Source organism: Saccopteryx leptura, chromosome 3 (assembly GCF_036850995.1).
Source record: "Saccopteryx leptura isolate mSacLep1 chromosome 3, mSacLep1_pri_phased_curated, whole genome shotgun sequence".
Classification (NCBI taxonomy): Eukaryota; Metazoa; Chordata; class Mammalia; order Chiroptera; family Emballonuridae; genus Saccopteryx; species Saccopteryx leptura.
In genome coordinates this window covers 187,006,073-187,018,537 of record NC_089505.1, presented here as the reverse complement: position 1 = coordinate 187,018,537, position 12,465 = coordinate 187,006,073, and the positions used below count along the sequence as shown (strand labels likewise).

The following is a 12,465-nucleotide window of genomic DNA, read 5'->3' as shown; positions in this document are numbered from 1 at the left end:
ATCCTCCGTTTCCTCATGTGCCCCACATGTGACATTGTTTACCGGTGACCAAGTGACCCTTGGTTCCTGTGTAGGAAGGAACTGTTGGGTCCTCTCACCATCCTGCTTCCCACTTAGAATGAGGCTGCCAGATCTAGAGGCAGACAGCAGGCAGGGAGTGAAAAATAGGATGAATCACCTCCCATATTCCAGAACCATTTCACTTGTGCCACCGAGGATTGTTTCTGTTTCTGTTTTTATTTTTATTTTTATTGGAAGGCACATCAAATGTTGACTTATACTGAGAGGGAAGGAAAGGAAGTTGGTATTTGCTGAGTAGTGACTACATGCCATGCACTTTGCCAGGCCCCCAGTATGCATTTGCTAAGTTAAAGTAGCTGATAACCTAGCTCTAAATTTTTAGATAGCTAATAAGTTCCAGAGTTGGGATTGAGCATTTTGTCAAAATGCCTAAGTCTGTTTTACACAAATTCCTCTGCTAAATCCCCTATTATGTACCTTTGTTTGTGTATTTAATCTCTAGGATTCAAAATATTGCAAGACCTACTTTTATCTCTCAAATTTCTAATAAGTATTTTTAAAATTAATTTCATCTTCTGAGTTTAATCCTCTGCCAGTTTGTCACCAGCTATGGAGTCATTTAGTTGTTCATTTGTCTTTTTTTCTCCTGTACCCTCATGATGAGCAATGAGCCCTTAGACAGGCCACTCGGACCTTTCTCTAGATTGACACTGCTCCATTAACCAGGGCTCTTGGTTAGATTATTGAATTAAGTACTTGTCTTGTCTGCTAGGGCTGCCATAAAAAAATATCATAGACCAGGTGGCTTAAACAACAGAATTTTATTGTCTCACAGTTCTGGAGGCTAGGAAGTTCACTATCGAGGTGCTAACCAATCTGATTCCTGGTAAGAGCCCTCTTCCCAGTTTGTAGACAGCACCTTCTTGCTTTGCCTTTACATGGCAGAGAAGGAAAGCAAGCTCTCCAAAGTCTCTTTACTAATCCCCTTATGAGGGCCCCAAGCTCATGGCCTCATATAATACCCAATTACATCCTAAAGGCCCCATCTCCAAATACTATCACAATGGAGTATAAATTTGGGGGGACATATAAGCAACAAATAAGTTTGGGGGGCATTAACATTCAGTCCATAAAAGTACTGACCCACCTTTGTTGTCCTTTTGTTATTTCGTTGACAGCATGAAAGACCCTTTATAAAAATTACTTATATTTGCCCCTTTCCAGTGTTCTCAGGCATACAAGACTACTTGGTGTTACTGACATTGTTTAGCGGCATATAGCATCAGCTCCCTAAAATACAATTCAACCAAAATAAGAGTCTTGGACTTAGCTAAGCATAACTTTTGATTAACTCTACTCATCTGGGGCTTTAAATTTTTTTATTCTCCTTAGTCTGGAGCTCATGGTCCCTGAAAAAACAACAACAGTGTAATAGAATTTGGCAAATAACACTTTCTGTCATCATCCATCACTGTGACCTCGCCAGCTTCAAGCACAGCCCTTCTTTAAGCATCTTCTTGCTCTCAACACAGCTGTCTGATGACCTGGCTTCTAAATTTCCTTTTATTGCCTTTTGGGTTTTTCAATTTACATGTCTCAAAACCACCCCATGTAAATTTGAATAAAACCAACTCATAATCTTCCAGGTCTTTTTCCTCATTCTTATTTTTATTAAAAGAACTATTCTGAGATGATTGGGTTCAAACTTTTAATGTCCTGGCCTTTCTCTGTGTCCGCTAGAATTACATGTATGACTTACGACAGAAACCTGACCGCTGTGGCTTAAACAATAAGGGGTTGTTTTTTTGTCTCATAAGAAGTCGGGTGATGGGCAAGGCAGGGCTGACTCTACTTGTGAAATGAACCAGACTGTTTCTGTCTGCCTGCTCTAACACCCTTAGCAGCAAGCAGCTTTTATTCCTGTGCACATAAGATGATCACTGCTTCTGTGGGATTGCATCTGCCTTCTAGAAGGGGAAGAGTAAAAGACACTGGCACATGCAAGCAAGGTCTAAAAATATGTCTCCTGCAAGTCCCTGCCAAGAGATTTATACTTACGACTCCCTAGCTGGATCATGCCACATGGCTACATGTAGCTGAAAGGAGGCTGGGATTCTGGAATTGTAACGGCGTATTGCTGCACCAAACAAAATATTACTAGGAAGAAAGGGAGAATGGCTAGCAGGTGGGCAACTAGCAGAGTCTGCCATGCTCTCCTTTGACTTCTGTTCAGATAAACAAAGTCCAAAAAGGCCTCCTATTTGAAGCCTGACCTTTCCAGCACGCTGCCTCTGTCATCACTTTTTTTTTTTTTGTAGCTCAAACACGTTCCTTGTTCTTCATTGCCCATAGAATAGCTGTAGTTTCTTAGACTGACACTGAAGGCCCTACATGATGTAGCTTCAGTCTGTCTTTGCAACGTTGTCCTCCACAGCTTCAGCACAAACCACCTGCTCCTCCTGTAAACTTAGTCTGCCCTTTTCTCCTGGAGCAGATTGGCACATTCCTATTAAAAAGCCACATCTCTCTCCCTTCCTGTCTGTCTGGCCCTGTCATTTCTTCTCTCTGTCTCTGTCACAGAAAATAAATAATAAAGATAAGTCCAGAAGATAATAAAATAAAATTTTTTTTAAAAGACCACACTTTATACATTTTCTCTTCCATATTCTAGAAAACAACAACAGCAATAGTAATATCTAATCTGTAGTGAGTCTTATGTGCTAGGCCCTATCCTAAGGACTTCCAGTGTATTTTATTATTGAATTCATCAGCACCAAATTAGATAAATACTATATGTTCCCATTTAAGGAGGAAAAAACAAAGGCTTTGAGAGTTTGAGTCACTTGCCCAAGAGATACAGCCACACTTGGCAGTTTTCCAAATTACACATCAATGAGGAGTCAGTTTTGATCGTAAGTATTCAATTCTCCCTCCAAACCAGGTTCACAGAGATCCTTCCTTTCTCTCAATTCCTGTCATATTTTTTATATAGTTAAATGTGCATATATACATTTTGCTCTATGTACTGCTCACAAAAATTAGGGGATATTTCAAAATGAATAGGAAGAGAAAATACCCCCTAATTTTTGTGATCAGAATTAGGGGATATTTCAAAATGAATAGGAAGCAATAAAATATCTCCCAACTTTTGTGAGCAGTATATATACATAAATATGTATGTATGTTACCTTAACTATATGGAAGGCTCCTTGAAAATGGGCACTCTTAGTATTAAATACAATAGCTTGTGTATAAAAGGCATTCAGCAAATGGATTAAAGATGATGATGACTGATTTTCCACCACAGAAGCCAAATGGCATGCTGGGGCATAAAAGCGCTAGGAGGCGCTGGGGTCAGACTGTGTTCAAGTCTGGAGATAGTTGGGAAGAGCTTGAGGACTGTGATTTCGGATCCTCCCATTCCAAGAAGTCAAGCATGAATGTTTTCAAAGAAAAGAGGAGAAAAGATTCTCCATTTCGGTAAGATTTCAAATTCATCCAGTAGTATATTTGTGTCATGCATTGACCTTATTTTACTCGTTAATAGAAATGACTATAGATATTCAAAGACAGTAAGTAGCTTAAAGCTGACTTACTTCTGAAAGGTAAGACTCCTGACTTCTCACAGTAATGATTCTCAGTGTTAATGGCTGAGTGTTGACAGTGTGTGAAGGAAGGGGTTCTTGTTCAGGTTTTAGTGTGCCCTCTTGAATTATTATCACCATTATTCCCATTTGAAATTCACATATCTATTTGCAGAGAGCAAAGCACTCTGATGGTGTCAAGATTCTACTTTTTTTTTTTTTTTTATCATTTCCTGAACTTTTTCTGGGGTTTTAGTATTTCCGGCAGTCCTTTTTATTTTTATAAGTTGAATCATCCTGAGTGCATTATTCAACTTGGAAATGAGGATGGGTTAAATTTTGGAGAATGTCTTGGGAAAATATTTTCCTTCCTTTCTTTCTTGTTTGGATCACAAGAGGAATAGGGAGAAAGGATGTGGCATGAGTCGGGGTTGTTTATCTAGTGGTGGTTTAGCATTCCATAGTGCAGAAGTTTTCATTTGGGAGTAGTCTTCATTTCATTGAAGACTCTCTCAGGGGGACATTGGATAATTCTCAATTTCTGGATCCTCGAATTCCACAGTACTCTTCTCTAAAACCTGCTTAATCCACCTCTCGCTTTGCCAGAGTCACACCTCTCAGCCATTTCATATTTTGCATGGCATAAGGGTGTCATACTTGTGAAGTGCTAAGCAAAGGGAAAACTCAGAAGACTGCCACCTTCAACTCAAAAGGCTTTCTTTCTCATCTTATGCATATTTCTCCTAAGGGGGAAACCCTGAATTAGACATAGGTGTAAGGTATTTTTCCCCGCCGAGAAGGAAGGAAGAGGGCCGGAGCTGCAAAGTGTGGAATAAGTAAACGGCTTTATTGAGTACAGAGCGCACACCCCGCCCGGCAAGGTTCCCTGGCCCGGAGGAAAGATGGAGGCCAGAGAAGTTGCAAAGATTAAACCGCATGGGAGATATTTAAAGGGTCCCTCTAGGGAAGTGGAGCTACTATGACGTGGTGAAATTTCACTGGCTGGCAGACGATCACTTCTTTCCAAATGGTTCCTGGGAAGCTTCCTTTGGCGATCACTTCTTTCCAAATGGTTCCTGGGAAGCTTCCTTTGGCGGGCTTGATTGTGGGCGGTCCTAGCCAAAGTGGGTGGGTCTGAGTTCCCCACGTGACCATACCTCTATCCACCAACCTTACAATAGGGTATTTTAGTATGTGTTGGAAAGCATGAAAATTCAGAACCATTTGAAGAACCAGAGCCTAGTGATGCTTTCTCTTTAAAAATGCACTGGAGCCTGACCAGGTGGTGGCGCAGTGGATAAAGCGTCGAACTGGGATGCAGAAGGACCCAGGTTCGAGACCCCGAGGTCACCAGCTTGGGCGCGGGCTCATCTGGCTTGAGCAAAGCTCACCAGCTTGGACCCAAGGTAGCTGGCTCGAGCAAGGGGTTACTTGGTCTGCTAAAGGCCCGCGGTCAAGGCACATATGAGAAAGCAATCAATGAACAACTAAGGTGTCCCAACGAAAAACTGATGATTGATGCTTCTCATCTCTCTCCATTCCTGTCTATCCCTCTCTCTGACTCTCTCTTTGTCCCTGTAAAAAAAAAAAAAAAAAAAAAGCACTGGAGCGTGACCAGGCGATGGCGCAGTGGATAGAGCGCATTGGACTGGGATGTGGAAGACCCAGGTTCAAGACCCCGAGGTCGCCAGCTTGGGCGCGGGCTCATCTGGTTTGGGCAAGGCTCACCAGCCCAAAGTCGCTGGCTCGAGCAAGGGGTCACTCGGTCTGCTCTAGCCCCCTGTTCAAGGCACATATAGGAAATCAAACAATGAACAACTAAGGAACCGCAACAAAGAATTGATGTTTCTCAACTCTCTCCCTTCCTGTCTGTCTGTCCCTCTCTGTCCCTCTCTCTGTCTCTACTACAAAAAAAAAAAATGCACTGGAGTATTTTGTGAAACTATCTGAGTTTTCAATACCTACTGATATAAATTATACATAATTTTTGAAAATTCAGAGTATTTTATGGAATAAGGTAGTTAAAAACATTTTATCAAGTTATACCACGAAATATTCCAATTACAATCAATCTTCATAATATTTTTTCTTCTTTTTTAAGTGTAATGCCACTTCTGAGACAGGGACATTTTTAAGGTTATGAAGTAACAAATCCTCATAATATTTCATCTTATGGAATATTTACTGATTTTATCTGCTATTAGTAAGTAACAAGAAATAAAATTTTTAATTTAGGATGAAAAATTGTACACTTCACCTTAAATGTGCAGGTTGCTGCATAGTTGTTTTGGGCTTTTTAAAAACAATTCTTTGTATCTGGGAGCAAAAGAGTTTGAAGACCTCTGGTGTATTATGTAGATGACTTGAAAACATTTCTTTAAACCCATATTATTCTAATTCGAGCTGAACCTTATCAATATATAAGAGTGGGGAAAAGTGGGTTGTTAATAACAAATAATACAATTAATAAATAAATAATAGAAGAATAAACTGTGCATGCTCACAACTATAAACCTACTTTTCTTCACCCCTGTACTTTTAATAGTAGATGTTTGAATCAAAACCTATAGTAAAAATCAAGTTTGTCATCTATATACTTGATTCTGGCAAAGGGAAAATTGGTCAATGTCTTCAACACCAAATATTCCTTTTATCTTGAAATTCTTTAGAGAAAGAGACACTATATAACAATATAACAATGACTTTTTAATAAGGTATTTCCTCAGGTGTTTTGTGGTTTTTTTGGTATCTTTACTGGCCTTATACACTTTAGACATATAATAGTTATTAATATATTACCATTTATTAAGCACCTAGCTAAATTTTATTTATAATTTTCATACTTTATTAAAAATATCTGCAGAATAGGACACTGAGCCTCATATAGGTTAAAAAATTAGGTTGACCAAGTACAGATGAGGCTTAATTCAAGTCAAGATCTGTCTCTTCTGTACCCCACTGCACCTTAGGCAACAGGAGCTCGAACCCTTGGTGAACTGAATGGGCTCTGCTCTTCTCTGCTCAGCTTCTCAGGCAGCTGGGTCTGCCCCATGAAGAATACAAAGTACCGGGCACTGAAGTGTACAGCTTTTACTTAATGGTTGTCTTTTAAAACGTTTATACTAATTTATACTTCTACTTGAATTCACACTTGGTAGACATTTACTTAATACCTAGTTAGTGTTAAGCAGAGTAATGAAATTACGTAGTCTGTCTTCTGTCCATCAAAGTATAGCAGCAGAAATAGGACCTTCAAGTAACTATAGCACAAGACAGAGTGTATGCTGTGCCACTAATGACAGAGCTGTGGGGAGCACTAAGAATTCTGTTTATGGGTAGACCACTTTGAGGAGGAGAAGAAATCTCTTTAGAGTAAGTGGTTTTAAAAATGAGTAGATTTTCAGCCATTTGTGGAACTACAGTGGGCTGAAGGGAAAGGAAAGGAGTCAGGAATGGGTGGGACTGCTTTTAATGAAAGGGGCCTACCTGTGTCTAGGGCTATCCCCCGATTCAAAAGGCCATCCAAGGTGGTGTCAGTCTCCAAGGGAGTCCCAAACAACCTCACTGATTATACATTACTCTGGTAGATAGGTGATGATGGTTATGATTGTCTTCCCTTTCTACATGCTGTCTTCCCACATTATAAATCACAACTGCAGCAGTTGTAGGGAAGATAGAAACATATACACAGGCAGTTTGCTGCTCAGTTAGAAAGCTCTCTGTCACCTAATGGCTAGTATTAGAAATGATTCTAGCTGACCAGGTGGTGGCGCAATGGATAGGGACTGGGATGCCGAGGACCCAGGTTCGAGACCCCAAGGTTGCCAGCTTGAGTGCGGGCTCATCTGGTTTGAGCAAAAGCTCACCACCTTGGACCCAAGGTCGCTGGCTCAAGCAAGGGGTTACTCGGTCTGCTGAAGGCCCGCGGTCAAGGCACATATGAGAGAGCAATCAATGAACAAACTAAGGTGTCGCAATGCGCAACGAAAAACTAATGATTGATGCTTCTCATTTCTCCGTTCCTGTCTGTCTGTCCCTGTTTATCCCTCTCTCTGACTCTCTCTCTGTAAAAAAAAAAAAAGGTTCTATACACTGCCCAATATTTATTGGGGGAAAAAGGTCAACAATCGGTGTTCCTATCAGCAAAAGGACTCTGATGGAAACCATTTATGTGAAGTAACCTTCACTGTTTTGAAAAGATGTGGAAAGGGTATGTGAGAACATAGTAGTGTCATCTTCTCATTCTTCACACTGTAATGCTACCTTACGTTGACTTTCAAGTCTTCCAGAGTCAGTACCCTCAAGTTCCTACCACTCAGCAGGGGAAAACAAGAGCTTACCTGCTGCCATTTCCCTAAAATCTGATTCTGAATTGTCAACTGCTTCAACAGCTAAACACTACTACTTAAAACAATCAAGATACCTTCCCGGTAAGTAGAGAAAATAAAATGCTTACTGCTAACAACAATATAGATAAGTCAGGCTCAAGTGTCTTGGAATCTTTGTAGAAAGGGCATCCATTAAATAAAAAGTATAGCCCTGGCCCAGTGTTTCAGTAGGTAGAGCATCATACCGGTACACTGACATTGTCAGTACTTGTTACCAAATACTTTTCCTGCCTCCTGCCTCCTGCCTCTATGAAGTCTTCTCAAGAAATGCCTAGCAGCCAAAAATCAAGATAAAGAATATGACCCAGAAAGGTAGCACCCTCCCTTTGCCTTTAGGAAATGCTAAATTTTATTAAAACTATTCTACATCCCCATCACAACTTTTTATAAAATGTAGAATTTTATACTATTTTCTAAAGGATTTGATATATGTTTTTGAAAGATCATTTGGGCTGCTGACTAGAACGTGCTAGGGCTTAAGATAGGCAAGAAGACTGGTCTGAAGCCACTGTGTATGTCTGGACAGAGAGGATAATGGCTTGTTTCAGAGTAATAAAAACAGAGAAATGGATGAAATCCAGATGTATTTCAGTAGTGGAACTGAGAGGACTTGCTTCCAGATTAGCATGGGTAATGGTAAAGAACAGAGGAATTCGTTTCTGGGTTTTTGACTTGGCAACTGGCTAGACGAGAAAGGGGAGATTTAGGAGAGGACAGGGGTTGAGGTTGGGATGCCTGTTAAACAACTGAGTTGATGTGTCTCAAGGACAATTGGATATATGAATCTGGAGCTTAGGACAGGTAAGAAGTTTGTGTTGCATCTGCATGTACAACACTGCTCACAAAAATTAGGGGATCAGGGAACATGCAGCTACTCCAGTACTTTCAGCCTTTTGTATAGTGCATTTTCACCAATGAAATAAAAGTTGGTTTTGCATCTCATTTGCATAATTGAACAACTAACTTTCTTTGACTTGTCACTCGCTTTTCTGATGTTCTTGTTTAATAAAAAAAATCAAATGCTTTTTTATTGCTTCATATTCATTTGAAATATCCCCTAATTTTTGTGAGCAATATAGAATGTTTGTCTCAAAATCCACTTTAAAAAGTTTACAGTTTGGCCCTGGCCAACTCAGGGATAGAGCGTCAGCCCATCATACAGATGTCCTGGGTCTGATTGCCAGTCAGGGCACAAATGAGAAGTGACCTAAGCAATTATAAGTGAGGTAAATGTTTGCTTCTCTTCCCCTCCCCCTCTTCTCTCTCTTCCTTTCCCACAGCCAGTGGCTTGACTGGTTCAGGTGTCAGCACCAGACCCTGAGGATAGTTCAGTTGGTCCAAGCATCAGCCCCAGACAGGGTTGCTGAGTGGATCCCGGTCAGGGTGCATGTGGGAGTCTATCTCTCTATCTCCCCTCCTCTCACATAAAAAAAGGTTTAAAATTCAATTTGATCAAAAGGAAATCAATGTATAAATCACTACCTATACAGATACTTCTTTAGTCCAGGAAGAGGAAGAGATGACCTTTTCCTTTTGTGATTTTGTGGGCATGGTCATTTACAGCTTCTGAAAGTAGTAAGCAGGCCATTGGCTCACCTGAGGAAGATTTGCTTTTCACATCTAAGCCTCCAGAAGTAGGCCCTAGTCTTCACTTCCCAGAAGCTTGTTTGGGAAAGAGGGGTAAGGAAGAAAAGAGAACAGGTTGAGACCGGACTGGTAGAAAGAGATTGATGCATAACATATTTTTCTGTTTACCTTTTAGGCGACCATATAAATTTCATTTCTAGAAATCTAATAGGGATCCACTCCTGTTGTCAGTAATTGAGGAGGGAAAGGAATGAAACCAAGGAAAGGGTTTAGAAATGAATGGGATAGAAAACAGAAAGCATGGTGGATATACAGTTTTAGGCACAGGTGTTGAATAAGTTAAAAAAAACCTTATGGAAAACTAATCAAGGCTTTAAGGATACACTTCTCTGCTGACTAGTACAGAGGAAGATACTTCCTAAAAGAAGTTGAAGACTGGCATGAAGTTATCAAGGACAGAGCTAAAACGATAATCCTGGCATATTTGGAGATCTAAGTGGGGTAAATGTTTGTTTTGTTTTGTTTTAAACCTTTATAAAGGAGGCGAGTCAGCTGGCCCTTAATGGAATAGCAGCATTTCTCCATGCAGAGGAAGAGGGAAAACATTCTAGGACTTGTAGTAGCATGAGCATTCATTTGTTAATTCTGTTGATTCATTCATATATTTTACTCATTCACTCAGTGATAAAATATATACTGCTCACAAAAATTAGGGGATATTTCAAAATGAATATGAAGTGATAAAAAAAAAGAAGCATTTGATTTTTTTTAAACAAGAATATCAGAAAAGCAAACTGACAACTCAAAGAAAGTTGTTTGATTATGCAAATGAGATGCAAAACTAACTTATTTCATTGGTGAAAATGCACTATACAGAAGGCTGAATGAAAGTACTGGAGTATCTGCACATTCCCTGACCCCCTAGTTTTTGTGAGCAGTGTAGTATGTTATGTACTTTATATGTGTCAGGTATTTACTATTCTGGCATTGATATACAAGGTGTGGCCAAAGTAGATTTACAGTTCATATGGAAAATACTACAATATTAATAATGAGACAAGAGGCCCTGGCCGGTTGGCTCAGTGGTAAAGCGTCGGCCTGGCGTGCGGAAGTCCCGGGTCAGTTCCTGGCCAGGGCACACAGGAGAGGTGCCCATCTGCTTCTCCACCCCTACCCCTTTCTTTCCTCTCTATCTCTCTCTTCCCCTCCCGCAGCCGAGGCTCCATTGGAGCAAAAGATGGCCCGGGCGCTGGGTATGGCTCCTTGGCCTCTGCCCCAGGCGCTAGAATGGCTCTGGTTGCAACAGAGCAACGCCCCAGAGGGGCCAAGCATCGCCCCCTGGTGGGCATGCTGGGTGGATCCCGGTCAGGTGCATGCGGGAGTCTGTCTGACTGCCTCCCCGTTTCCAGCTTCAGAAAAATACAAAAAAAATAAAAAATAAAATAATAATAAGACAAGAAAACCTTTGTCATACAACTGTAAACTACTTTGCCCACCCTGTGTTTATATAGCATATATATAGCATTGAGCAAGACAGCCAAAGTCCCTGCTCTCCTGGAGCTTACATTCTCATGGCGAAAGAAAAAGGAAATTAGCAGGTAGAACTAAGTGCTGCTGTGAAAACAGGGAGATGACCGAGGGTATGACTGATAGAGGTGTGTGTAGGGGGGAGGGGGAACTCCTTGATTATGTAACATTTGAGCAGATACCAGAAAGATGAGAAAGGCATTTGTGAAGAGCTGAGAAAAGATGTTTCGGGTAGAGGTGGGAAAGAAAAAGGCTTCACCTTTGGAGTTAATGGTGTGAAGTGAGGGGCAAATCTGGCAGGGTTCAGATGCTACAGCACCTTGAACGCAGGGGAAGAAAATGGGTTTTATTCTGAGTCCAACGGAGGCCTTTGAGAGGACTTCAGGAGGTGAGTGACATGTGATTTGTATGTTTAAAAAAACTCTTTGTGTACAGAATGGATTACATGAGGACAAGACTAGAAGCGTGGGAGGCTGGTTGGGAAGCTACTGTAGTCCTCCAGGGAAAAGATGATGATGATTTAGAGGGAGATGGGCTCATGATATGTTTTGGAAATGGACTAGCTGATGGATATTGATGAAAAATAAGGGAAAAGTAAGCTTGGGACATGAATCCTGGGTGGATAAGCGATGATCTGAGATGGGGGAGACTTAGGAAGAACAGGATTAGGTGTGGAAGAGTAGCAAGTATTTGCTACACTGTAACCAAAAGTTATTTCCGTCCTTCTCTCCCAAGTTATTTCTTTCTTTTTTTAAGTGAGAGGAGGGGAGATAGAGAGACTCCCGCATGCGCCCTGACTGGGAACCACCCAGCAATCCCCCACATGGGGCCGATGCTCCAATCAACCAACCTATCCTCAGCACCCAGGCTGACGCTCATACCCGGTCCAGCCACTGGCTGCAGGAGAGAGGAAGAGAGAGAAGAGAGGGAGGGAGGGGAAGAGTAGCAGATGGTCACCTCCCTGTGTGCCCTAACCTGGGATTGAACCCAGGACGTTCGCCCACCAGGCCGACGCTCTATCCACTGAGCCAACTGGCCAGGGCCCCCAAGTTATTTCTAATCTATGTTTGAATGTATGTTTTTTCCTCCACGTTTATTATTACACTCTAAACTTTGAAATGACTACTTTGTTTTTCTAAGGTGTAAATCCTAAGAACGTGTCCTTGATAGCCAGTGGAGCAGATCTAAATTCATATACTTGGAGTAATCAGTTATTTCCTAAGTCACTGGGATCCATTGGGGCAGAATTTGCTTTCAAAAGGAGTAATGCAGGTAAAGCAAGAATACATTTAAAGTATAAATTTTTATTGTCTTCTGTAGATTTCTACTTTTTATTATATTGCAGCCCTGGCTGCTGG

General features: G+C 41.1%; 1 protein-coding gene across 13 annotated transcripts in view; it reads left to right on the top strand.

Annotated features, from left to right (window-relative positions):
* Positions 1-12,465, top strand: part of MAK (male germ cell associated kinase) — a 57,851-nt gene that overhangs the window by 33,138 nt on the left and 12,248 nt on the right. For 12 of the 13 annotated variants that reach the window (XM_066377031.1, XM_066377028.1, XM_066377025.1 and 9 more), the window contains 3 exons: positions 3,329-3,501; positions 7,887-8,035; positions 12,248-12,379. In XM_066377031.1, the coding sequence (XP_066233128.1) occupies positions 3,329-3,501; positions 7,887-8,035; positions 12,248-12,379 (454 nt within the window). The remainder of the gene's footprint in view (positions 1-3,328; positions 3,502-7,886; positions 8,036-12,247; positions 12,380-12,465) is intronic. The other variant, XM_066377023.1, reaches the window with a different exon arrangement.